Source organism: Schistocerca americana, chromosome 5 (assembly GCF_021461395.2).
Source record: "Schistocerca americana isolate TAMUIC-IGC-003095 chromosome 5, iqSchAmer2.1, whole genome shotgun sequence".
Classification (NCBI taxonomy): Eukaryota; Metazoa; Arthropoda; class Insecta; order Orthoptera; family Acrididae; genus Schistocerca; species Schistocerca americana.
In genome coordinates this window covers 389,141,214-389,168,753 of record NC_060123.1, presented here as the reverse complement: position 1 = coordinate 389,168,753, position 27,540 = coordinate 389,141,214, and the positions used below count along the sequence as shown (strand labels likewise).

General features: G+C 48.8%; 1 protein-coding gene across 3 annotated transcripts in view; it reads left to right on the top strand.

The window, feature by feature from the left end:
• Positions 1-27,540, top strand: part of LOC124615794 (coiled-coil domain-containing protein 124) — a 51,396-nt gene that overhangs the window by 9,722 nt on the left and 14,134 nt on the right. For all 3 annotated transcript variants that reach the window (XM_047143920.1, XM_047143922.1, XM_047143921.1), the window contains exon 3: positions 16,256-16,390. In XM_047143920.1, the coding sequence (XP_046999876.1) occupies positions 16,256-16,390 (135 nt within the window). The remainder of the gene's footprint in view (positions 1-16,255; positions 16,391-27,540) is intronic.

Sequence of the window (27,540 nt, the reverse complement as noted above, 5' to 3'; positions counted from 1 at the left end):
GTCACATGAGTAAATCCCATTTCAAAGCTCCATCACGTTGAGGCTTCTCAAAAACTCATTGTTATGAGTACAGTTGGTTGCAGTAAAATGACAGGAAATGTCAGTTAGATGTTTAAAGATTTTTTTTTGTATTCTGACTTGTGTATTTTGAAAGTATACTGTTTTGAGACAGTGGCACATTGAAGATCCATCAAGAACACACTGTTTTTGGAATGGTCTGTCATAATTAAATGTCAGTTAATATCATATAGATGATTAAAGCCTTCAGGAAGTGGTAACACACAAAATATGGTCATAAGCTGTGGAAGTTTAGTTTAATGTGATGAACAGAGACAGGAAGTTATGAAGTGATGTGTAACTGGTTCATGACTCTCTGAATATAAATACATTTTCTAAAAGAATCCTAATTTCCTTCTAAATTTAATAGGTGTATATTCTGGAATATTCAGTTTTATATAAATACAAGTCCACCTGTCTCTCAGGAATGAGTTTGTCCACTGGCTGTATCTAAAAGAGAACTCACACTACTTCCATTTAAGATATTTTTTGCTTTCTTCTTTCAAGTCTTGTATTTCACATGTTCCAAATATTGTGCTATTGAATACAAAAGGTGATCAAGTAAGAATGACGTTAGGATATTACTAAAAAGTGATAATGATGAAATAATTTTTATCTTATGTGGAATACTATACTAAATTCGTATCACACTATTTGTGTGGAACTTTTATAAGCCAGTGTTCTTACTGACTAAACATGGAACTTTGCTTGTTGCGTAAACATGTTTGTGAATGATAAAGTTTATATTTATGTATCCTACAGAGAGAACATCATTAGCATGTGGACAAGGGATGAAATGAGAATTTTAATAGAGCTAACACAAGAATTTTACGCCCACTGGAGAGTGTTGCAGTGATAAATCACCAAGGCATGTCGACAAATCACATCAACCAGCGCATCTAATGTGACTTAGGCACTGTGTCTTCTGCAGTTGGTTTTAGCATCCCCATCCACATTGTCATCGGTCCCCCTGCGGGTCCGGGGTAAGAATAGGCCCGAGGTATTCCTGCCTGTCGTAAGAGGCGACTAAAAGGAGTTTCAACCGTTTCGGCCTTCCATGTGATGGTCTCCCTTGGGGTTTGACCTCCATTTTTCAAAATTCTACAGAAGTACGAGCCTTTTGGGGAAGGACACCTTGCGTGGTGTACCACTGGTCCTAAGTGCACTAAGACCTTGGCACTCAGCATTGCACCGGCATTGTAACCATACCCACTATTTCTCAAATTGGGCCTAAACGCCTGATGGGTTGTCCAAGTTACGCCCATAGTGCGTCTCCATCTGCACCAGCGATCATGATGGACTTTCCATGGCACCAGAAATCCAGCACGGTAGCCAGCCCGTTGTGGTTGGGTCGTCATGTACCCTCTAGGTTGTAGCCCCCTGACAACACAGGGATCGTACTGCCGATACCTGAGCTGCACCCTCCCTACGTCGGCCAAGGAGTAGATGCCCGTCTCCTTGGGGCATCAGGACTCCCGGCAATGGTCATCCTGCCAGGTGGCCCTTGCTGCGGCTGGGTGGCGCCCGTGGGGAGAGCCCCTGGTCGGAGTGGGTGGTATCGGGGCGGACGTTTCGCAGATGAAACGTCAACACGTATCAGGTCGCTCTGCGGCCGAGTCTTTCAAAAGAAAAGGTACCGTTTCTAGTTCTGGTTCTCCTGCCCTTTCCCCCTTGGCCACTCCCTGGGAGGAGGGACAGGCCCGCCGGCTTGGGGTGAAGTACTTACCCCGCTATTTGGTCTGTTCTCGAACCGATGGGGGGACGTTCGCCACCTCCAAGCCCATGTTCTTTGTTCAGCACATTGAGGACATCTTCGGAGAAATCGAGGCTCTCAGCCAGATGTGTTCAGGGTCCGTTCTTATCAAGACCACCTACGCCACACAGTCGGCGGCGCTCCAGGCGTGCGACCGCCTAGGGGACATCCCAGTGTCCATTGTCCCGCATCTGGCACTAAATAGGATGCAGGGGGTTATTTTTCATCGTGACCTCCTGCTACAATCTGATGAGGAGCTCAGGGCCAACCTGGAGTGCTGAGGCGTGCATTTCGCCCGGCGCGTCCAGCGAGGCCCCAAAGACCGTCGCATCGACACCGGGGCCTTTATCCTCGCCTTCGAGGGGGACGTTCTCCCGGAGAAGGTAAAGGTGATGTGCTACCGGTGCGACGTGCGACCTTACGTCCCGCCTCCTATGCGCTGTTTTCGGTGTTTGTGCTTTGGGCACATGTCGTCACGGTGTGAGGCTGAGCCGCTTTGTGGCGATTGTGGACGTCCTCTTCGTGAGGAACATACATGCACCCCACCACCTCGGTGCATTAATTGTCCTGGTGTCCACTCGCCTAGATCCTCAGACTGCCCCGCATATCAGAAGGAGAAGAAGGTACAAGAACTCAAAACTTTGGATTGGCTCTCTTATTCTGAGGCCAGGAAGAAGTATGACCGCCTCCATCCCGTGCCATTGACCACTTCATTTGCCTCAGTTGTGTCCACTCCTTCCGCAGTATCCTCACCCCTATCCTGTCCCCCCTCCACCTCCTCACCCCATCCGAGGTCTATCCCTCCGCCTCCCAAACCCCTCCCTTCCAAATCCTCCTCCCTCGCGGCCCCTGCCCCCTCTGCCCCAGGGGCCACCCTTCCTCCTCCTCCTCTCCCCCCGCCACCTGAGAAGCGATCCTCTTCTCAGGCGTCCATCGGGGAAACGTTCCGGACCCCAGCGTCCAAGTTCCGGCGTTCCAAAACGGACCCCGCGCATGAGGACCTTCTTCGGGTCCAGCCCACCATCCCTGTGCCTCCTCGGCCTTCCAAGAAGGCCTCCAAGAAGTAGTCTCTATCCCCCTCTCCACCCCGGCGCGTTTCGTCTGACGCTCCATCCGTGAGTCGCTGCTCCCGGCCGTCCTCAGTTTCGCCGGGATGCTCTGCTGCCAGGCGCTCAGCTGGCCTCTCGTCGGCAAATGATGCTGCCCCTCCTACACAACCAGGGACAGCGGCCGCAGCTGGCGACGACTCGATGGAACCGGATCCGCCTCCCGCCGGTTGTAGCATTGTTCCCTCGCAACCTGGCCCTCCGCGGCCGTCGAGGTGACCAGCTCTTCCCCCGTTTCATTCCCCCTTTTTTCTGACTAGCGATGGCGTTGTTACATTGGAACATAAGAGGTATTCGATCTAATCGGGAGGAATTACAACTGCTCCTCCGCCTGCACTGTCCACTCGTCCTTGGTCTCCAGGAAACCAAGTTGCACCCGACTGACCGTATTGCCTTTACCCACTATACCTCGGAGCGGTATGACCTCACCCCTTTGGACGGTATCCCAGCTCATGGTGGGGTCATGTTGCTCGTTCGGGACGATGTCTATTACCATCGCATCCCATTGACCACCCCACTCCAAGCAATAGCTGTCCGTATTACTCTTTCTGCTTTTACCTTTTCAGTTTGTACCATCTACACTCCGTCATCTGCTGTTAGTCGGGCTGACATGATGCACCTGATCGTTCAGCTTCCCCCACCGTTTTTATTGTTTGGCGACTTCAATGCCCATCATTCCCTTTGGGGCTCTCCTGCATCCTGTCAAAGAGGCTCACTCTTGGCGGATGTCTTCAACCATCTCAAATCTTGTCTGCCTCAATACCGGCGCCCCGACTTTCCTCTCGGACTCTACTCATACCTACTCCCACTTGGACCTCCCGATCTGTTCTACCACTCTTGTCCGTCGGTTCGAGTGGTATGTCCTTTCTGACACCTATTCGAGCGACCATTTCCCCTGTGTCGTTCGTCTCCTGCACCACACCCCATCCCCACATCCTTCGCGCTGGAACATACTGAAAGCTGACTGGGGACTTTACTCCTCCCTGGCGACCTTTCCGGACCACGATTATCTCAGTTGTGACAGTCAGGTCGAATACCTCACGGCTGTTATCATCAATGCTGCCGAACGTTCGATTCCTCGTACTACCTCTTCTTCACGTCGTGTTTCCGTCCCCTGGTGGAACGAGGCTTGTAGGGACGCTATCCGTGCTCGACGACGTGCTTTACGCACCTTTCGCCGCCATCCTATGTTGGCGAATTGTATTGAATACAAACGACTCCGAGCGCAATGCTGTAGAGTCATCAAAGACAGCAAAAAGGCTTCTTGGGCCTCTTTCACCAGCTCCTTTAACAGTTTTACTCCCTCTTCCGTCATTTGGGGTGGCCTGCGCCGGCTGTCGGGCATTAAGGCCCACTCCTCGGTACCCGGCCTGACCTCAGGTAATGAGGTCCTTGTTGATCCTGTGGCTGTCTCCAACGCCTTTGGCCGCTTTTCCGCGGAGGTTTCAAGCTCCGCCCATTACCACCCTGCCTTCCTTCCCAGGAAAGAGGCAGAAGAGGCTCGGCGACCTTCCTTCCACTCGCTGAATCTGGAAACTTATAATGCCCCCTTTACTATGCGGGAACTCGAACGTGCACTTGCACTGTCCCGATCCTCTGCTCCGGGGCCAGATGCCATTCACGTTCAAATGCTGGCACACCTTTCTCCGGCGGGCAAAAGCTTCCTTCTTCGTACCTACAATCGCGTCTGGACCGAAGGTCAGGTCCCCATGCGTTGGCGTGACGCCGTCGTTGTTCCTATACCCAAACCCGGGAAGGATAGACACCTTCCTTCTAGTTACCGCCCCATTTCTCTTACAAGCTGCGTCTGTAAGGTGATGGAGTGCATGGTTAATGCTCGGTTAGTCTGGATTCTTGAATCTCGACTACTACTTACTAATGTCCAATGCGGCTTTCGTCGCCGCCGCTCCGCTGTTGACCACCTTGTGACCTTGTCGACATTCATCATGAACAACTTTTTGCAAAGGCGCCAAATGGTAGCCGTGTTCTTCGACTTGGAGAAGGCTTTTGATACCTGTTGGAGAGGAGGTATCCTCCGCACTATGCACAGGTGAGGGCTACTTGGTCGGCTGCCCCTTTTTATTGATTCCTTTTTAACGGATCGAAAGTTTAGGGTACGTGTGTGTTCCATATTGTCCGACGTCTTCCTCCAGGAGAACGGAGTGCCTCAGGGCTCCGTCTTGAGCGTAGCCCTTTTTGCCATCGCGATCAATCCAATTATGGATTGTATTCCACCTAATGTCTCAGGCTCTCTCTTTGTCGATGACTTCGCGATCTACTGCAGTGCCCAGAGAACATGCCTCCTGGAGCGCTGCCTTCAGCGTTGCCTAGTCAGCCTCTACTCATGGAGCGTGGCAAGTGGCTTCCGGTTCTCTGAAGAGAAGACGGTTTGTATCAACTTTTGGCGACATAAAGCGTTCCTTCCACCATCCTTACATCTCGGTCCCGTTGTTCTCCCATTCGTGGAAACAACTAAGTTTCTAGGGCTCATGTTGGACAGGAAACTGTGTTGGTCTCCACATGTCTCTTATTTGGCGGCCCGTTGTACACGTTCCCTTAATGTCCTCAGAGTTCTTAGCGGTTCATCTTGGGGAGCGGATCGCACTGTCCTGCTTCGCTTGTATCGGTCCATTGTCCGATTGAAGCTGGATTATGGGAGCTTCGTCTACTCGTCCGCTCAGCCATCCCTCTTACGCCGGCTCAACTCCATCCACCATCGGGGGATACGTCTTGCGACCGGAGCCTTCTACACTAGTCCTGTGGAGAGTCTTTATGCTGAAGCTGCCGAATTACCATTGACCTACCGGCGCGACGTACTGCTGTGTCGGTATGCCTGCCGGCTGTTGTCTATGCCCGACCACCCCTCTTACCAGTCCTTCTTCGCCGATTCTCTCGACCGTCAGTACGGGTTGTATGTGTCTGCCCTGCTGCCCCCCTGAGTCCGCTTCCGTCGCCTGCTTCGACAATTGGATTTTGCCCTCCCTACGACTTTCAGAGAGGGTGAGAGCCCGACACCACCTTGGCTCCAGGCTCCGGTTCATATTTATCTCGACCTCAGCTCACTCCCAAAGGAGGGTACTCCGGCTGCAGTGTATTGCTCACGGTTTGTCGAACTTCGTGCTCGACTTGCCGGTCACACCTTTATTTACACAGATGGCTCCAAAACTGAAGATGGTGTCGGCTGTGCCTTTGTCGTCGGGGCCGCCACCTTTAAATACCGGCTCCTCGACCAATGTTCGAACTTTACGGCCGAGCTTTTTGCTCTCCATCAGGCCGTTCAGTATGCCTGCCGCCACCGCCATTCATCGTATGTACTTTGCTCTGACTCACTCAGTGCTCTTCAGAGCCTTGGAGCTCCCTATCCGGTCCATCCCTTGATTCAACGGATACAGCAGTCCCTCCATTCTTTCGCTGATAATGGTGGTTCTGTCAGCTTTCTGTGGGTTCCCGGACATGTAGGAGTGCCTGGGAATGAGGCTGCGGATGCTGCAGCCAAGGCTGCAGTCCTCCTGCCTCGGGCAGCCTCCCATTGTGTCCCGTCATCTGACGTTCGTGGGGATGTATGTAAGAGGCTTGTGTCGTTGTGGTGGGATGCTTGGTCATCCCTCCAAGGAAACAAGCTCCAGGCAGTAAAACCGCTCCCAACTGCTTGGACAACCTCCTCCCGACCATCTCGGCGAGAGGAGGTCCTTCTGACCAGGTTGCGGATTGGGCATTGCCGGTTTAGCCACTGCTACCTGCTCTCCGGTGACCCAGCCCCGCAGTGCCCTTGTGGTCAGGCATTAACAGTGTGCCATGTTTTATTGTCGTGTCCCCGTTTTAGTCAATTTCATGTTGTCCTGACCCTGCCATCTACTTTACCAGGTGTTTTAGCTAATGACGCTCGAGCAGCTGCTCGTATTCTGCGTTTTATAACTTTAACTGGCTTGTCCAAAGACATCTAACCTTTTTACTTATTTTATCTGCATCTTTGTCAGGTCCTTCTGGTGTCCCCCCCATCTCCTTGAGTTTTACTAGATTCCATGTGCTCTAACAACAGTGACTGGGCGCTAATGACCTCAGCAGTTGAGCGCCCTTAAACCCCACCAAAAAAAAAAAAAAAAAAAAAAAAAAAAAAAAAAATTGTCATCGGCTGCCTAATCCTGCTATTGTAGCTAGTTTACATTTTGAGAACTTGTGTGTACTGTGTGGTTCGCCCACATTACTTGTAGCTCCAAATTGCTGCTGGAGCACGCTGCAGTTGTGTATACAATGTTGATGCACATGTACCGTCTGCTCAAACTGTAAAATTCCTGAATGTTCAGCAGCAAGGTAGAGATAAAGTCAGTGTGTAGCATGTTGAATAACATGGCCTGTGTGATAACAGCTTTACTGCGTCATGTGGTCTCAGTGGCAGCCGAGTAGCACACAACAGATGATTTTTTTTTTGTACAATCTTCAAATGACTTTGACACCTTAATTTTCTGTGCATAGTTAGGTTTTGCAGAGGAACATTGAAAGAAATTAACACATCACTCTTGGAAATAAGATACCTCAGCAGAGTACTTCTCAGTCCTCTTTTCATGGCACCTAACACATGCTCATTTCAGTGTTTTGTACTTACAGTTTCACAGATATGTTTCTTAGTTAGTTAGGCACTTTAGTTAACAGGAATACTGAATCATCTTTATGTATACAGAGAAGTCATTTTTGGTACCGTAATGCACTCATTCTCGTAGTGTCTTCAAAGAGCATTTCTTGCCAGGGCACAATTGGCTGATATCATCCCTGTGCTGAAACTCCTGGACTGATGTTCTTATTTCAGTGGTGTGTGCCATGAATCCACCTTTGCCGGAAACTACTGTGCATAATTTTGTAGAAGAGCTACCCTGTAAAATATATCTGTCATAGTGTATGGTGGGACTGCAGCTGTACATGATTAGCAGCTACAAATAAATAAAATAGCTCTGGTAGCCAGGATGGTTTTGTAGCTTTATTACATTGGATGTCATGCTAAAATTATTGTGGGAACCGGGAGCTGGGTGAAACCTTTAATAGAAAGCTCTGAAATATTTAGCGAGGTACAAGAATCTGTATTGAGAAGATAAATTAGACGTCAAAGGAGGGGGAGTGTTCATTGCTGCTGAAAAAAATGTCTGTTGAAGTTGAAACTAGGTGAACTCAAGTTAATTATCAATATAATAGAGGGAAACATTCCACGTGGGAAAAATATATCTAAAAACAAAGATGATGTAACTTACCAAACGAAAGCGTTGGTATGTTGATAGACAAACAAACAGACACGAACACATATGCAAAATTAAGGCTTTCGCAACCCACGGTTGCTTCATCAGGAAAGAGGGAAGAAGAGGGAAAAGGATGTGGGTTTTAAGGGAGAGGGTAAGGAGTCATTCCAATCCCGGGAGCAGAAAGACTTACCTTAGGGGGAAAAAATGGACAGGTATACACTCGCTAGCGCGCACGCGTGCGCGCGCACACACACATATACACACACAAGCAGACATATGTAAAGGCAAAGAGTTTGGGCAGAGATGTCAGTCGAGGTGGAAGTAAAGAGGCAAAGATGTTATTGAATGACAGGTGAGGTAAGAGCGGCGGCAACTTGAAATTAGCAGAGGTTGAGGCCTGGTGGGTAACGGGAAGAGAGGATATATTGAAGGGCAAGTTCCCATCTCCGGAGTTCTGATAGGTTTGTGTTAGTGGGAAGTATCCAGATAACCCAGACGGTGTAACACTGTGCCAAGATGTGTTGGCCGTGCACCAAGGCATGTTTAGCCACAGGGTGATCCTCATTACCAACAAACACTGTCTGCCTGTGTCCATTCATGCGAATGGACAGTTTATTGCTGGTCATTCCCACATAGAAAGCTTCACAGTATAGGCAGGTCAGTTGGTAAATCACATGGGTGCTTTCACATGTGGCTCTGCTTTTGATCGTGTACACCTTCCAGGTTACAGGACTGGAGTAGGTGGTGGTGGGAGGGTTCATGGGACAGGTTTTACACCGGGGGCGGTTACAAGGGTAGGAGCCAGAGGGTAGGGAAGGTGGTTTGGGGATTTCATAGGGATTAACCAAGAGGTTACAAAGGTTAGGTGGACGGCGGAAAGAAATTCTTGGTGGAGTGGGGAGGATTTCATGGAGGATGGATCTCATTTCAGGGCAGGATTTGAGGAAGTCGTATCCCTGCTGGAGAGCCACATTCAGAGTCTGATCCAGTCTCGGAAAGTATCCTGTCACAAGTGGGGCACTTTAGGGGTTCTTCTGTGGGAGGTTCTGGGTTTGAGAGGATGAGGAAGTGGCTCTGGTTATTTGCTTCTGTACCAGGTCGGAAGGGTAGTTGCGGGATGCGAAAGCTGTTTTCAGGTTGTTGGTGTAATGGTTCAGGGATTCAGGACTGGAGCAAATTCATTTGCTACGAAGACCTAGGCTGTAGGGAAGGGACCGTTTGATATGAAATGGGTGGCAGCTGTCATAATGGAAGTACTGTTGCTTGTTGGTGGGTTTGATGTGGACGGATGTGTGAAGCTGGCCATTGGACAGATGGAGGTCAACATCAAGGAAAGTGGCATGGGATTTGGAGTAGGACCAGATGAATCTGGTGGAGCCAAAGGATTTGAGGTTGGAGAGGAAATTCTGGAGTTGTTCTTCACTGTGAGTCCAGATCATGAAGATGTCATCAATAAATCTGTACCAAACTTTGGGTTGGCAGGCCTGGGTAACCAAGAAGGCTTCCTCTAAGCGACCCATAAATAGGTTGGCGTACGAGGGGGCCATCCTGGTACCCATCGCTGTTCGCTTTAATTGTTGGTATGTCTGGCCTTCGAAAGTGAAGAAGTTGTGAGTCAGGATGAAGCTGGCTAAGGTAATGAGGAAAGAGGTTTTTGGTAGGGTGGCAGGTGATTGGCGTGAAAGGAAGTGCTCCATCGCAGCGAGGCCCTGGACGTGTGGAATATTTGTGTATAAAGAAGTGGCATCAATGGTTACAAGGATGGTTTCCGGGGGTAACAGACTGGGTAAGGATTCCAGGCGTTTGAGAAAGTGGTTGGTGTCTTTGATGAAGGATGGGAGACTGCATGTAATGGGTTGAAGGTGTTGATCTACGTAGGCAGAAATACGTTCTGTGGGGGCTTGGTAACCAGCTACAATGGGACGGCTGGGACGATTGGGTTAGTGAATTTTAGGTAGAAGGTAGGGGTGCGGGGTGTCGGTGGGGTCAGGAGGTTGATGGAGTCAGGTGAAAGGTTTTGTAGGGGGCCTAAGGTTCTGAGGATTCCTTGAAGCTCCACCTGGACATCAGGAATGGGATTACCTTGGCAAACTTTGTATGTGGTGTTGTCTGAAAGCTGACGCAGTCCCTCAGTCACATACTCCCGACGATCAAGTACGACGGTCGTGGAACCCTTGTCCGCCGGAAGAATGATGATGGATCGGTCAGCCTTCAGATCACGGATAGCCTGGGCTTCAGCAGTGGTGATGTTGGGAGTAGGATTAAGGTTTCTCAAGAAGGATTGAGAGGCAAGGCTGGAAGTCAGAAATTCCTGGAAGGTTTGGAGAGGGTGATTTTGAGGAAGAGGAGGTGGGTCCCGCTGTGACAGGACGGAACTGTTCCAGGCAGGGTTCAATTTGGATAGTGTCTTGGGGAGTTGGATCATTAGGAGTAGGATTAGGATTATTTTTCTTGTGAGGCCTTTGGATAGGACAGAGGTTCCGGATTGGGAGAGGGGTTTGGAGGAAAGGTTAACTACTGAATTAGGGTGTTGTGGTTCCAGATTGTGTTGGTTAGAATTTTGAGGTTCTGGGGGGGAGTGGAGCTGGAAGTGGGAGATTGAGTAGATGGGAGAGACTGGGTCTGTGTGCAATGAGAGGAGGTTGAGGTATGCTGGAAAGGTTGTGAAGGGTGAAGGGTGAGTGAGTTGCCTTTCCGGAGGTGGGAAACCAGGAGATTGGATAGTTTTTTAAGGTGGAGGGTGGCATGCTGTTCTAATTTGCGGTTGGCCTGTAAGAGGATGCTCTGAACAGCCGTTGTGGATGTGGGCGAGGAAAGATTGAGGACTTTTATTAAGGATAGGTGTTGACGGGTGCGTTCATTGGCTGAGTTGATGTGTAGGTGAAGGATTAGGTGGGTGAGTGCTATGGATTGTTCAGTTTGGAACTGGTATAGGGACTGATGGAAAGAAGGGTTACAGCCAGAGATGGGAACTTTAAGTGTGAGGCCTTTGTGGGTAATGCCAAATGTCAGACAAGCGTGAGTAAATAAAATATGGGAGCGTAATCTGGCTAGGGCGAAGGCATGTTTGCGGAGTGAATGTAAATAAAACTAAATGGGGTCGTTGTGGGGATGTTGTGAGGGTGACATGGTATTAGAAGGTGGAAAGTGTAATATGAGGCTGAAATGAAAATGAAAATAAAAATAAAAATATATGGGGAGAGATAAAGGTGAACTAGAAAGCAACTGGAGATCTGGTGTGAAAAAAGTCGAAAAAGTGTTCGTTAAAGCTGAGCTATGTTGATCCTGTGGTGGACTTGGGTTGGTAAACAATGATGTGCACAAAGGTTAGGTGGTTGCGTTGCCGCCAAAACACGTTAAAGGGTGGGGAAATTTGGGAAAATTTCGAAAACACTGCGTGTAAATGTATTAAAAGGACAGATGTTTTTGCTGGCCACTTGATTCCACTGTAACAAATGTAGAATCATTGAGAGAAGGTCTATACTCCATTGTGTGGATATACCCAGTTCATGCAAAGTTAGTTGGAGGCAACTTTAATCTACAGAGTATAGACTGGGAAACTGCGTAAGGTATGGAAAAACTGCGTGGAACAACTAGTTAGATAACTCGCTCACAACGAAAATAGTTTAGACCTTGTAGCTGCAAACAGACCTGACCGTATTGACAATGTCAGTTTAGAGAGAAAGTTAATAAATCCACCAGGATGACTAGGAGAATATTTATGTGAGGAAAAACCTGAAGTGAACACAACTGTTGTCACAGTGGAAGACAGGAGAGTCCACAGCATATTCATTAACAAGCTGTAGAAGAAAAGGCAAAATCTCCTAACGATGTTGAAATAAACTCCCTGATTTATGTTCACAGTAACCCTCCCCCCCTCTCCCCCCCCCATCTCTCTCTCTCTCTCTCTCTCTCTCTCCCCCCCCTCTCTGTCCCTCTCCCCCCCTCTCTGTCCCTCTCCCCCCCTCTCTGTCCCTCTCCCCCCCCTCTCTGTCCCTCTCCCCCCCCCTCTCTGTCCCTCTCCCCCCCCCTCTCTGTCCCTCTCCCCCCCCTCTCTGTCCCTCTCCCCCCCCTCTCTGTCCCTCTCCCCCCCCCTCTCTGTCCCTCTCCCCCCCCCTCTCTGTCCCTCTCCCCCCCCCTCTCTGTCCCTCTCCCCCCCCCTCTCTGTCCCTCTCCCCCCCCTCTCTGTCCCTCTCCCCCCCTCTCTGTCCCTCTCCCCCCCCTCTCTGTCCCTCTCCCCCCCTCTCTGTCCCTCTCCCCCCCTCTCTGTCCCTCTCCCCCCCCTCTCTGTCCCTCTCCCCCCCCCTCTCTGTCCCTCTCCCCCCCCTCTCTGTCCCTCTCCCCCCCTCTCTGTCCCTCTCCCCCCCTCTCTGTCCCTCTCCCCCCCCTCTCTGTCCCTCTCCCCCCCCTCTCTGTCCCTCTCCCCCCCTCTCTGTCCCTCTCCCCCCCTCTCTGTCCCTCTCCCCCCCCTCTCTGTCCCTCTCCCCCCCTCTCTGTCCCTCTCCCCCCCTCTCTGTCCCTCTCCCCCCCTCTCTGTCCCTCTCCCCCCCTCTCTGTCCCTCTCCCCCCCTCTCTGTCCCTCTCCCCCCCTCTCTGTCCCTCTCCCCCCCCTCTCTGTCCCTCTCCCCCCCTCTCTGTCCCTCTCCCCCCCTCTCTGTCCCTCTCCCCCCCTCTCTGTCCCTCTCCCCCCCTCTCTGTCCCTCTCCCCCCCTCTCTGTCCCTCTCCCCCCCCTCTCTGTCCCTCTCCCCCCCCTCTCTGTCCCTCTCCCCCCCCTCTCTGTCCCTCTCCCCCCCCTCTCTGTCCCTCTCCCCCCCTCTCTGTCCCTCTCCCCCCCTCTCTGTCCCTCTCCCCCCCTCTCTGTCCCTCTCCCCCCCTCTCTGTCCCTCTCCCCCCCTCTCTGTCCCTCTCCCCCCCCTCTCTGTCCCTCTCCCCCCCTCTCTGTCCCTCTCCCCCCCTCTCTGTCCCTCTCCCCCCCTCTCTGTCCCTCTCCCCCCCTCTCTGTCCCTCTCCCCCCCCTCTCTGTCCCTCTCCCCCCCTCTCTGTCCCTCTCCCCCCCTCTCTGTCCCTCTCCCCCCCTCTCTGTCCCTCTCCCCCCCCTCTCTGTCCCTCTCCCCCCCTCTCTGTCCCTCTCCCCCCCCCCTCTGTCCCTCTCCCCCCCCCTCTGTCCCTCTCCCCCCCCCCCTCTGTCCCTCTCCCCCCCCCCCCTCTGTCCCTCTCCCCCCCCCCTCTGTCCCTCTCCCCCCCCCCCCTCTGTCCCTCCCCCCCCCCCTCTGTCCCTCTCCCCCCCCCCTCTGTCCCTCTCCCCCCCCCTCTGTCCCTCTCCCCCCCCCTGTCCCTCTCCCCCCCTCTCTGTCCCTCTCCCCCCCCCTCTCTGTCCCTCTCCCCCCCCCTCTCTGTCCCTCTCCCCCCCCTCTCTGTCCCTCTCCCCCCCTCTCTGTCCCTCTCCCCCCCCTCTCTGTCCCTCTCCCCCCCTCTCTGTCCCTCTCCCCCCCTCTCTGTCCCTCTCCCCCCCTCTCTGTCCCTCTCCCCCCCTCTCTGTCCCTCTCCCCCCCTCTCTGTCCCTCTCCCCCCCCTCTCTGTCCCTCTCCCCCCCTCTCTGTCCCTCTCCCCCCCCTCTCTGTCCCTCTCCCCCCCTCTCTGTCCCTCTCCCCCCCCTCTCTGTCCCTCTCCCCCCCCTCTCTGTCCCTCTCCCCCCCCCTCTCTGTCCCTCTCCCCCCCCTCTCTGTCCCTCTCCCCCCCCCTCTCTGTCCCTCTCCCCCCCCCTCTCTGTCCCTCTCCCCCCCCTCTCTGTCCCTCTCCCCCCCCTCTCTCTGTCCCTCTCCCCCCCCCTCTCTGTCCCTCTCCCCCCCTCTCTCTGTCCCTCTCCCCCCCCCTCTCTGTCCCTCTCCCCCCCCCTCTCTGTCCCTCTCCCCCCCTCTCTGTCCCTCTCCCCCCCCTCTCTGTCCCTCTCCCCCCCTCTCTGTCCCTCTCCCCCCCCTCTCTGTCCCTCTCCCCCCCCTCTCTGTCCCTCTCCCCCCCCTCTCTGTCCCTCTCCCCCCCCTCTCTGTCCCTCTCCCCCCCCCTCTCTGTCCCTCTCCCCCCCCTCTCTGTCCCTCTCCCCCCCCCTCTCTGTCCCTCTCCCCCCCCTCTCTGTCCCTCTCCCCCCCCCTCTCTGTCCCTCTCCCCCCCCTCTCTGTCCCTCTCCCCCCCCTCTCTGTCCCTCTCCCCCCCCCTCTCTGTCCCTCTCCCCCCCCTCTCTGTCCCTCTCCCCCCCCTCTCTGTCCCTCTCCCCCCCCTCTCTGTCCCTCTCCCCCCCCTCTCTGTCCCTCTCCCCCCCCTCTCTGTCCCTCTCCCCCCCTCTCTGTCCCTCTCCCCCCCCTCTCTGTCCCTCTCCCCCCCTCTCTGTCCCTCTCCCCCCCTCTCTGTCCCTCTCCCCCCCTCTCTGTCCCTCTCCCCCCCTCTCTGTCCCTCTCCCCCCCTCTCTGTCCCTCTCCCCCCCTCTCTGTCCCTCTCCCCCCCTCTCTGTCCCTCTCCCCCCCTCTCTGTCCCTCTCCCCCCCCTCTCTGTCCCTCTCCCCCCCCTCTCTGTCCCTCTCCCCCCCTCTCTGTCCCTCTCCCCCCCTCTCTGTCCCTCTCCCCCCCTCTCTGTCCCTCTCCCCCCCTCTCTGTCCCTCTCCCCCCCTCTCTGTCCCTCTCCCCCCCTCTCTGTCCCTCTCCCCCCCTCTCTGTCCCTCTCCCCCCCCTCTCTGTCCCTCTCCCCCCCTCTCTGTCCCTCTCCCCCCCCTCTCTGTCCCTCTCCCCCCCTCTCCCCCCCTCTCTGTCCCTCTCTGTCCCTCTCCCCCCCTCTCTGTCCCTCTCCCCCCCCTCTCTGTCCCTCTCCCCCCCCCTCTCTGTCCCTCTCCCCCCCCTCTCTGTCCCTCCTCCCCCCCCCTCTCTGTCCCTCCTCCCCCCCTCTCTGTCCCTCCTCCCCCCCCTCTCTGTCCCTCCTCCCCCCCTCTCTGTCCCTCCTCCCCCCCTCTCTGTCCCTCCTCTCCCCCTCTCTGTCCCTCCTCCCCCCCTCTCTGTCCCTCCTCCCCCCCTCTCTGTCCCTCCTCCCCCCCTCTCTGTCCCTCCTCCCCCCCTCTCTGTCCCTCTCCCCCCCCCTCTCTCTCTCCCCCTGATGAAAGATTATATCGCCTTCAGGGAAGACATCAAGCATGAGAGGATGCAGATATACAGGTGGTTCGCAACTGTCAGTGTCTTCGATTACTACCACATGTCCCATGCAATTGCAGGAGAATGTCTCCCATAGCATAATACTGTTCCATCAGTCTGCTTCTGTGGCATGCTGCACACTGTTCACCTCGATGATGACATTTGTGTCTACGGCCATTGACCTAGTGTATCAAAAAGGAGGTTCACCCGAAGAGCCAACACAGTGCCATTGAATGACGGTCAAATCCCAATGGTCCTGTACCCACTGCATTCATAATTGATTGCGTCATTGGGTCAGCATGTGAACACACAGGGATAGTCTACTGCGTAGCTCAATGTTCAATAATGTACAATGAACAGTGTGCTCTGAAACATGTTCGTACATCAGCATTGTGCTCTTTTGGTGCAGATGCCACAAATCACTATGTATCCTACCTTACAGAACAGACAAGCCTCCAAGCCACACATTCTGTGATGACTCATGGATGTCCAACAATTTAGCGCCTAGCGGTAGTTTGTGTCCTTCTTCTTTCCATAGATGCTCATGGCAGTAACACAAGAACATTCAACCATCTTCGCCATATTCAAGGTACTCGTTCACAGGCTCTGCATGATAATAATCTACTTTCTGTCAGATTTGCATATCTCAATGGGTTTCCCTATTTGCAGCCCATTGCTTTGCTAGGGTGATCCCCTGTCTGTGTCTACTCTGCATACATACTTTTTTTACTGCGTTATGTGCCTGCAACGCCACTAGGTGGCATCCAGTGTCGCGGTTCGTAATGTCACAGTTTTTAGTGGTTGTAATGTTTTAGCTTAGCAGTGTTACGATTGTATCTGAAAACCCTAGGTTATCATTTATTTGTACATTTATGAAACTGTAAGTAAACTTTTTAGTTTGTTTAAATGTTAGTAATTATTTCATTTTTTCATTCAAGGAAGAACAGCTACGGAAGAAACAAGCAGTTTTAGAAAAAAAGGCTGAATCCAAAGCACTCCTTGAACAGGAGCTGAAAACCATTCAGACTACAAATAAGCAGCCAGCTGCCAAAATAACTCAGGCACAGATCCAGGTATTTTTTTTAATTTATAGTCCAGTATCTGTCATGTTTATAAATTGTAAATCTTAATTCTACTGAAATAGAGAATCTATTTTTAGAGAGAGTGCTTTCAGCTTAAGCATATTTAAACTCTATTGTGGCATAGTACTAGAACACTTCACTTACTTATACAAAAGAGCTACTGCAAGTTGTAGTTCAAACACAAACATACACACAAAATTCAAGCTTTCACAACCAACGGTTGCTTCGTCAGGAAAGAGGGAAGGAGAGGGAAAGACGAAAGGATGTGGGTTTTAAGGGAGAGGGTAAGGAGTCATTCCAATCCCGGGAGCGGAAAGACTTACCTTAGGGGGGAAAAAAAGGACGGGTATACACTCTCTCTCTCTCTCTCTCTCTCTCTCTCTCTCTCTCTCTCTCTCTCTCTCTCTCTCTCGCGCGCGCGCACACATCCATCCGCACATACACAGACACAAGCAGACACTTGTAAAGGCAAAGAGTTTGGGCAGAGATGTCAGTCGAGGCGGAAGTAAAGAGTCAAAGATGCTGTTGAAAGACAGGTGAGGTATGAGCGGCGGCAACTTGAAATTAGCGGAGGTTCACGCCTGTCAGATAACGAGAAGAGAGGATATACTGAAGGGCAAGTTCCCATCTCCGGAGTTCTGACAGGTTGGTGTTAGTGGGAAGTATCCAGATAACCCGGATAGTGTAACACTGTGCCAAGATGTGCTGGCCGTGCACCAAGGCATGTTTAGCCACCGTGTGATCCTCATTACCAACAAACACTGTCTGCCTGTGTCCATTCATGCGAATGAACAGTTTGTTGCTGGTCATTCCCACATAGAAAGCTTCACATTGTAGGCAGGTTAGTTGGTAAATCACGTGGGTGCTTTCACATGTGGCTCTGCCTTTGATCGTGTACACCTTCCGGGTTACAGGACTGGAGTAGGTGGTGGTGGTGGGAGGGTTTTGGGACAGGTTTTACACCGGGGGCGGTTACAAGGGTAAGAGCCAGAGGGTAGGGAAGGTGGTTTGGGGATTTCGTAGGGATGAACTAAGAGGTTATGAAGGTTAGGTGGACAGCGGAAAGACACTCTTGGTGGAGTGGGGAGGATTTCATGAAGGATGGATCTCATATCAGGGCAGGATTTGAGGAAATCGTATCCCTGCTGGAGAGCCACATTCAGTCTGATCCAGTCCCGGAAAGTATCCTGTCACAAGTGGGGCACTTTTGTGGTTCTTCTGTGGGAGGTTCTGGGTTTGAAGGGATGAGGAAGTAGCTCTGGTTATTTGCTTCTTTACCAGGTCGGGAGGGTAGTTGCAGGATGCGAAAGCTGTTTTCAGGTTGTTGGTGTAATGGTTCAGGGATTCTGGACTGGAGCAGATTCGTTTGCCACGAAGACCTAGGCTGTAGGGAAGGGACCGTTTGATGTGGAATGGGTGGCAGCTGTCATAATGGAGGTACTGTTGCTTGTTGGTGGGTTTGATGTGGACGGACGTGTGAAGCTGGCCATTGGACAGATGGAGGTCAACATCAAGGAAAGTGGCATGGGATTTGGAGTAGGACCAGGTGAATCTGATGGAACCAAAGGAGTTGAGGTTGGAGAGGAAATTCTGGAGTTCTTCTTCACTGTGAGTCCAGATCATGAAGATGTCATCAATAAATCTGTACCAAACTTTGGGTTGGCAGGCCTGGGTAACCAAGAAGGCTTCCTCTATGCGACCCATGAATAGGTTGGCGTACGGGGGGGCCATCCTGGTACCCATAGCTGTTCGCTTTAATTGTTGGTATGTCTGGCCTTCAAAAGTGAAGAAGTTGTGGGTCAGGATGAAGTTGGTTAAGGTAATGAGGAATGAGGTTTTAGGTAGGATGGCAGGTGATTGGCGTGAAAGGAAGTGCTCCATCGCAGCGAGTCCTTGGACGTGCAGAATATTTGTGTATAAAGAAGTGGCATCAATGGTTACAAGGATGGTTTCCGGGGGGGTAACAGACTGGGTAAGGATTCCAGGCGTTCGAGAAAGTGGTTGGTGTCTTTGATGAAGGATGGGAGACTGCATGTAATGGGTTGAAGGTGTTGATCTACGTAGGCAGAAATACGTTCTGGGGGGGCTTGGTAACCAGCTACAATGGGACGGCTGGGATGATTGGGTTAGTGAATTTTAGGTAGAAGGTAGGGGTGCGGGGTGTCGGTGGGGTCAGGAGGTTGATGGAGTCAGGTGAAAGGTTTTGTAGGGGGCCTAAGGTTCTGAGGATTCCTTGAAGCTCCACCTGGACATCAGGAATGGGATTACCTTGGCAAACTTTGTATGTGGTGTTGTCTGAAAGCTGACGCAGTCCCTCAGTCACATACTCCCGACGATCAAGTACCACGGTCGTGGAACCCTTGTCCGCCGGAAGAATGACGATGGAACGGTCAGCCTTCAGATCACGGATAGCTTGGGCTTCAGCAGTGGTGATGTTGGGAGTAGGATTAAGGTTTCTCAAGGAGGATTGAGAGGCAAGGCTGGAAGTCAGAAATTCCTGGAAGGTTTGGAGAGGGTGATTTTGAGGAAGAGGAGGTGGGTCCCGCTGTGACGGAGGACGGAACTGTTCCAGGCAGGGTTCAATTTGGTTAGTGTCTTGGGGAATCATTAGGAGTAGGATAAGGATCATTTTTCTTCGTGGCAAAGTGATATTTCCAGCAGAGAGTACGAGTGTAGGACAGTAAATCTTTGACGAAAGCTGTTTGGTTGAATCTGGGAGTGGGGCTGAAGGTGAGGCCTTTGGATAGGACAGAGGTTTCGGATTGGGAGAGAGGTTTGGAGGAAAGGTTAGCTACTGAATTAGGGTGTTGTGGTTCCAGATTGTGTTGACTGGAATTTTGAGGTTTTGGAGGGAGTGGAGCTGGAAGTGGGAGATTGAGTAGATGGGAGAGACTGGGTCTGTGTGCAATGAGAGGAGGTTGAGGTTTGCTGGAAAGGTTGTGAAGGGTGAGTGAGTTGCCTTTCTGGAGGTGGGAAACCAGGAGATTGGATAGTTTTTTAAGGTGGAGGGTGGCATGCTGTTCTAATTTGCGTTTGGCCTGTAGGAGGATGCTCTGAATAGCCGGTGTGGATGTGGGAGAGGAAAGATTGAGGACTTTTATTAAGGATAGGAGTTGACGGGTGTGTTCATTGGCTGAGTTGATGTGTAGGTGAAGGATTAGGTGGGTGAGGGCAATGGATTGTTCAGTTTCGAACTGGTATAGGGACTGATGGAAAGAAGGGTTGCAGCCAGAGATGGGAACTTTAAGTGTGAGGCCTTTGGGGGTAATGCCAAATGTCAGACAAGCCTGGGAAAATAAAATATGGGAGTGTAATCTGGCTAGGGCGAAGGCATGTTTGCGGAGGGAATGTAAATAAAACTTAATGGGGTCGTTGTGGGGGTGTTGAGGGTGACATGGTATTAGAAGGTGGAAAGTGTAACATGAGGCTGAAATGAAAATGAAAATAAAAATATATGGGGAGAGATAAAGGTGAACTAGAAAGCAACTGGATATCTGGTATTAAAAAAGGCGAGAAAGTGTTGGTTAAAGCTGGGCTATGTTAATCCTGTGGTGAACTTGGGTTGGTAGACAACGATGTGCATAAAGGTTAGGTAGTTGTGTTGCCGCCAAAACACGTTGAAGGGAGGAGAAATTCGGGAAAATTTCGAAAAAACTACGTGTAAATGTATTAAAAGGAGTGGTTTTGTGGTGGCAGATTATGAAAATGAGGTTAACAATTGTCTAAAGAATAAATAATGACGTTAAATTCTGTGGTAAGCGGCTTAGAGGAATCCTTCTTGGTTACCCAGGCCTGCCAACCCAAAGTTTGGTACAGATTTATTGATGACGTCTTCATGATCTGGACTCACAATGAACAACAACTCCAGAATTTCCTCTCCAACCTCAACTCCTTTGGTTCCATCAGATTCACCTGGTCCCACTCCAAATCCCATGCCACTTTCCTTGATGTTGACCTCCACCTGTCCAATGGCCAGCTTCACACGTCCGTCCACATCAAACCCACCAACAAGCAACAGTACCTCCATTATGACAGCTGCCACCCATTCCACATCAAACGGTCCTTTCCCTACAGCCTAGGTCTTCGTGGCAAACGAATCTGCTCCAGTCCGGAATCCCTGAAGCATTACACCAACAACCTGACAACAGCATTCGCATCCCGCAACTACCCTCCCGACCTGGTACAGAAGCAAATAACCAGAGCCACTTCCTCATCCTCTCAAACCCAGAACCTCCCACAGAAGAACCACAAAAGTGCCCCACTTGTGACAGGATACTTTCCGGGACTGGATCAGATTCTGAATGTGGCTCTCCAGCAGGGATACGTCTACCTCAAATCCTGCCCAGAAATGAGATCCATCCTTCATGAAATCCTCCCCACTTCACCAAGAGTGTCTTTCCGCCGTCCACCTAACCTTCGTAACCTCTTAGTTCATCCCTATGAAATCCCCAGACCACCTTCCCTACCCTCTGGCTCCTACCCTTGTAACCGCCCCCGGTGTAAAACCTGTCCCATGCACCCTCCCACCACCACCTACTCCAGTCCTGTAACCCGGAAGGTGTACACGATCAAAGGCAGAGCCACGTGTGAAAGCACCCACGTGATCTACCAACTGACCTGCCTACACTGTGACACATTCTATGTGGGAATGACCAGCAACAAACTGTCCATTCGCATGAATGGACACAGGCAGACAGTGTTTGTTGGTAATGAGGATCACCCTGTGGCTAAACGTGCCTTGGTGCACGGCCAGCACATCTTGGCACAGTGTTACACCGTCCGGGTTATCTGGATACTTCCCACTAACACCAACCTATCCGAACTCCGGAGATGGGAACTTGCTCTTCAATATATCCTCTCTTCCCGTTATCCACCAGGCCTCAATCTCCGCTAATTTCAAGTTGCTGCCACTCATACCTCACCTGTCATTCAACAACATCTTTGCCGCTGCACTTCTGCCTCGAATGACATCTCTGCCCAAACTCTTTGTCTTTAAATATGTCTGCTTGTGTCTGTATATGTGTGGATGGATATGTGTGTGTGTGCGAGTGTATACCCGTCCTTTTTTACCCCTGAGGTAAGTCTTTCTGCTCCCGGGATTGGAATGACTCCTTACCCTCTCCCTTAAAACCCACTTCCTTTCGTCTTTTCCTCTCCTTACCTCTTTCCTGATGAGGCAACAGTTTGTTGCGAAAGCTTGAATTTTGTGTGTATGTTTGTGTGTCTGTCGACCTGCCAGCACTTTCATTTGGTAAGTCACATCATCTGTGTTTTTTATATATATATATATATATATATATATATATATATATATAAAAAACACAAAGTCTCTTATTCTAGTGCTGTGCAGACCATTGGTTTTAAGCACCCTTTCGTCATATTCAGTAGGTATAGTGGTCCGACTAGAGTAGGTAGCAACAAGTGGGTGAGTGTTGTGAAATAGCAACATAGGGTATGGTTTCACACGGGACGAACTGAGTGACAAGCTCTTTGCCTACAGTGCTACTTGTGGCAATGTGAGGGCAGCTCTTAGGATTTGCCAGGAACATTATCCACATTACAGTCTGCCTCAAAAAATACTTTTGTATCATTTGAAAGATGTATGAAAGAGACAGGATCATTGTTGGCTAATTCTTATGTAATCCTCATTATGTACCTTCTCAAATTATATGTCTTCAGAATTGAATCATTGTGAGTAGTTTACTTCCAAGGCTGATATGAAATAAGTGAAATCATTCAGCTGGCCCTGATCCTAGAACTGTTGCTCTGATTGACCTTTTCGTCAATAGATTTGGGATTACACTACTTACAATAATTCAGCGATGACGAGATGTAGTTGAAGAAGGTATGTACCAAGCATTACTTACATGATTTATTTAAAATTATATTATGTCGAGGAACAATTCTATTCATTGCATCTGAGGTTTTATTCTTTTATCATTCCTTTGAGTTTTCTTCAGTAGAAGACTAGCACCTACTATTGACTTAGAAATATTATGACCAGCAATAGGAATTAAATGTTTCATCTTCTTGCATAGAGGAGTAAATGTAACATGAGCCCATCATTGACATATAGAATCTAATTTCACATGTGCATTACAAGGCCTATTCACCAGAATGTTACTAGGATTTTACTATATGACAAGCAATATTGATGATGATCATTTATGGCGGAGGGTGCTAAACAGCTAGGTCATCAGCGAGCAATGTTGAGAGGCACCCTTAATCATTACTGATGCAGCTTATATATCAGCATTCTTTGTTGCTAAGGGATTCCATGGACTTCACATTATTATTCGAAAAATTTTCCTAACAACATGCTTGCTTTGACACTCAATAAATCAGTTATCACCAAGACACCACTTTGGATTTAAAGCTGCTGCATGATATTGACATTTTGTAGATGTAGTTTGAGTATTCTTACACATTTCAGTTTACTGATCAAGTAGATAATCGTTTTTCTAGTATAAATATTACAGTTGACTACTAGTCAGAAAGCTCGATTATTAATCAAGAAAAACAATTCTAGTTTTATCTACAAGAGTTTTTATTATAAGTAAAAAAAAAACAAAGATGAGGTGACTTACCGAACAAAAGCGCTGGCAGGTCGATAGACACACAAACATACACACAAAATTCAAGCTTTCGCAACAAACTGTTGCCTCATCAGGAAAGAGGGAAGGAGACGGGAAGACGAAAGGAAGTGGGTTTTAAAGGAGAGGGTAAGGAGTCATTCCAATCCCGGGAGCGGAAAGACTTACCTTAGGGGGAAAAAAGGACAGGTATACACTCGCACACACGCACATATCCATCCACACATACAGACAATATGTCTGCTTGTGTCTGTATGTGTGGATGGATATGTGCGTGTGTGCGAGTGTATACCTGTCCTTTTTTCCCCCTAAGGTAAGTCTTTCCGCTCCCGGGATTGGAATGACTCCTTACCCTCTCCTTTAAAACCCACTTCCTTTCGTCTTCCCCTCTCCTTCCCTCTTTCCTGATGAGGCAACAGTTTGTTGCGAAAGCTTGAATTTTGTGTGTATGTTTGTGTTTGTTTGTGTGTCTATCGACCTGCCAGCGCTTTTGTTCGGTAAGTCACCTCATCTTTGTTTTTTTTATATATAATTTTTCCCACGTGGAATGTTTCCTTCCATTATATAGAGTTTTTATTATATTTAATATACCAGTAATTGTTATAATACTTGCAACAACTATATACAAAAATAATTAATGACCAAGAAAAAGGTCACCATTTGAATGTGGATTTGATCCAAAAAGATCAGCACGAGTACCATACTCCTTTCAGTTTTGCTTAATTGCCATAATTTTCTTAATTTTGGATGTCCGAATTGCATTAATTTTGCCAGTTGTAATTATTATAAAAACACGAGCAGAATAGAAGATTTTATTTAATTACAACATTTGGGTTGCATTAAAATGTTCCTTGATGAATAACATTTCTGATTGTTTCAACTAGAGCCATAAATGTTATTAATGCAGGTGGTGTATGTGAGGTACTAGGTGTGTTAATAAGTGGTTTATGTGGTTAATTCATCTAAATAATATAAAACTTAAATCATATAGATAAAGCAATTGTAGATGTTAATGCTGGATGTCTAGTTCTTGTAAAAATATATGGAAATAATCGTATGAAATTGTTAAAAGTAGTATAATGAAAATTGAGACAGAGAAAAATTTTGTGCCGTTGAATAATTCTGGACCTTACAGTGTTTTAAATCCATTATGTAAAGTTAATTTTGTTTTATTTCAGATAATACTAATTTGTGATGGTGTTAGTCAAATTAATGAGGCGATTAATAGTAGTCCTAAGGACATTCCAGTTCATTTTAATGATAAATTGAAATGTTGGTTGATGGATCAAATATTGAGAATATGTTTGTTACCATTTTCAGGTTAAGTTCTTTCTTTCTCTTTTAACAGTTTTGTTTAAATGATAATAGGTTATTTGATGGAACAAAATCAGAACAGTAGAAAATATAGTAAATGGAGAAAGTCACACAAGTGGTGGTATTTGAGGAATTCAGATTAATGCTTCCCAATCAGATGTGGCATTAATTTACTGGTGTTTTTAAAAAGAGACTATTACTTGCTTTACCATCTGATGATTGAGGTGTACTACATTTTTTGTTATAACATTTTTTGTTATTTTACATTGACACTCTAATTGTATATTTTAACTAACTCCTGAGACTATTTTAGATAATTACTTAATAGATTTACTGAAGGCCTTTCAGTTACAATTGATATAAGCCTGTGATTGCTCCACAAATTTCTAAACATTGACCAAAGAATAATCCAGGTCAGTTAATTGTAAATGTTCTACAATTTATTGGTGCAGGTGTAGCATCAATCTTAATTCCTTGTGTGGGTATTGCTCATGAATCCAGGAAGTTTGATGCTGAAGTTAGAGCTTCAACTTCTGTATCTACAAGTAAAATTGTCTGGTTATCTGCAACTAATAGTCAAAGTCCATAAATTTCTAGATATTGTTCTGGTATCATGTAAGTATGGACTTCAACATCTAAAAAGTCCAAACATTCATGAATTCAGTATCATTGTCATCCAGTTGCTTTAATTTTAATCATTGTATCTACTGAATCATGAAATATAGTAGTCATAGTGAAGGTAATGGAATGAAAATTTAGATTATAGCAGGTAAAGCTGTTCGCTAGTTTCAATTAAATGCCTGTGAAGTATATTTATATTTGTATAAGCAGTCATTAATATATAACTGAGGACATAACCTGCAATTACTGTAAATAATGATAGTGCAGCTGTATTATGTTTATGGAAAAATGACAAATGCTCCATTAATAGTGAAGCTTAATCTAGTAGTTATAAATCTGATCATGTTGCCATTAAAAGTTTTAATAAAAATTCCAAACCTTTATTTGTAGAGCCTACATCATTGCTCTAATCTGCCATATTAGAATGTAGAAATTAGTGTTAATTTTGAGTAACTGTGTCCTGCTGGATTATTATTTTGCAATCATTCTGCTGATCTGGTTATGTTAACTTTAAATATGATTGCTCAGTTTGCAGTTATTCTTGCTCACATGATTAAAAGTCTTTATACTGGGAGTAGAAAGCATTTCAGCAATGCAATGAGGGTATTCGCTGCCACTCGCCTCACTTTCTGTTTTCCTGCCATTATAAGTACTGCTCAGTGGGAAGTGGTAAATTACTAGCATTCAAGTGACCACTTCCTTGTCTCCATCCACATCCCAGATGGAGCAATACCTGAAGGGAAGCTGCCACAATAGATGCTCATGAGGGCAAACAGGCACTGTACTACCAACCAGCTGACTGTTTTGAACACCTATATAGCATCGAGAACTGGATCAGTCACATTACAAGCATAATCCATCATGCTGCTGACACACATGTCCGAGAGTCCTTCAGGGGCGACAAGTCCCATGGTGGAACAAAGAGTGTCACTTCCTCACCTTTTGCAGGGAGGTAATTTCAGTACCCTGTCTGAAACCAGGGACGGACCACATGCTGTGCAGTAGTCATTGTAGTGGAGCTCACACTAGCTGCACAGCAAAAATGGTATAATGTATGGTCAACTAGTGTCTGACCGGGTCCTAAGAGTGCAGGACTACTTAATCGCTTCCAGTGTTGGCTAGAAAGTATTGTTCAACCTTTGACAAATTCACCCTGCTGAAAGGAGAAATACAACAATTTTCCCTAAGCAGACAGTACTTTATAAATACACTAATGTTTGTGAAAATTGCAACACCAAGAAGGAAACGCATGAATCAATTAATTTAATACCACAGGTTAGGTACATGACAAGTAACAAATGATTACCTTTTCAAATCTGTACACGTCCTTTGAGCCCTACCATTCAGTATGTCGTACAGCCACCATGCACTGCAATTAGAGCTGCTATACGCCATGGCATTGAATCAATAAGGTTCTGAATATGTTCTGGAGGGATTTCCCTCCACACAGTTTTTACTAGAGCCCAGAAATCTGTGACACCAGTTACTGGAGGACTGTGATGCACCAGGTGCCAACCAACCATATCCCAGACATGTTGAAATGTGGCGTGTGGAGATGTCTGAAGCAGGGGGAGTACCTCAGGCTCCACAACCTCCGTTGGGTACCAGTTGCTGTTCAAAGTGCCTGCAATATGTATGAGATGAGATCGGTTGTTGTAACCAATGGTGCCCCAAACCGTCACACTTGGTGTTTATCCGCTATGCTGCTCCACAGTGCAGCCCTCCAGGTTGTGCTCACCATGGTACCACCAGACACACATGCAGCTATCACTGCGCATATCCGTGCTGAAGTGGGACTCATCCAAAAAGATCACATGTTGCCACTTGGCACCCCAGTGAAGGTGTTCACGTGCCCATTGCAGTCGGAGGAGCTTGTGGTTTCTGGATAATGGAAGCTGACATAATTGCATGCCTGCAACCAGTCCAACCTTCAGCAGACGGTGATGAACTGTTGATACAGAAAAAGTTCACACCTGTTGCAGTGCTCCAGTGATGACACTGTATGGTCCGTAATGGCCATGCGGACAAGATGACGGTCATCCCGTGCTGTGGTCATGTTCGGTGGTCCAGTTCCTGCTCGTCGCTGCGTACGATCTTCCTCTGTCCACTGCTTCCACACACGCATCACTATCATAGCAGCATGCCCTGTGCGAGCTGAAATATCATGGTATGACAATCTCGTTTCCCGGGCACCAATCATTCTGCCTCGTTTGAACTCGCTCACATGCCGATGTGGCTCCCTTTAACTTCAGCGAGGCATACTGGCCTTCACTCTATTGTTTCCACCTTGTGTGACAGCTCAGCACAGACTACACTAGGCGCAACACTGACCCTGTCGAACTGACAAGAAAGGGCTCTGCTCGGCCTACATGTAACCCATCTCACTGCAAAATGTATCACATATTGCTTGCACACCCATCGCCACTTACACAAAGTGTGGTGCTATTCAGGTAATTCCTTCTCAGTGTTGCACTTTTCACAAATGGCAGTGTATCTTCTTTGATCTTGAGAGGGCCTATGACACTATTTCGAAGCTTAATATTCTCAGACAACTCCACAAACAAGCCTTCCCAGGGCGTTTATCCATATTTATATGGTCCTTCCATTCCAGAC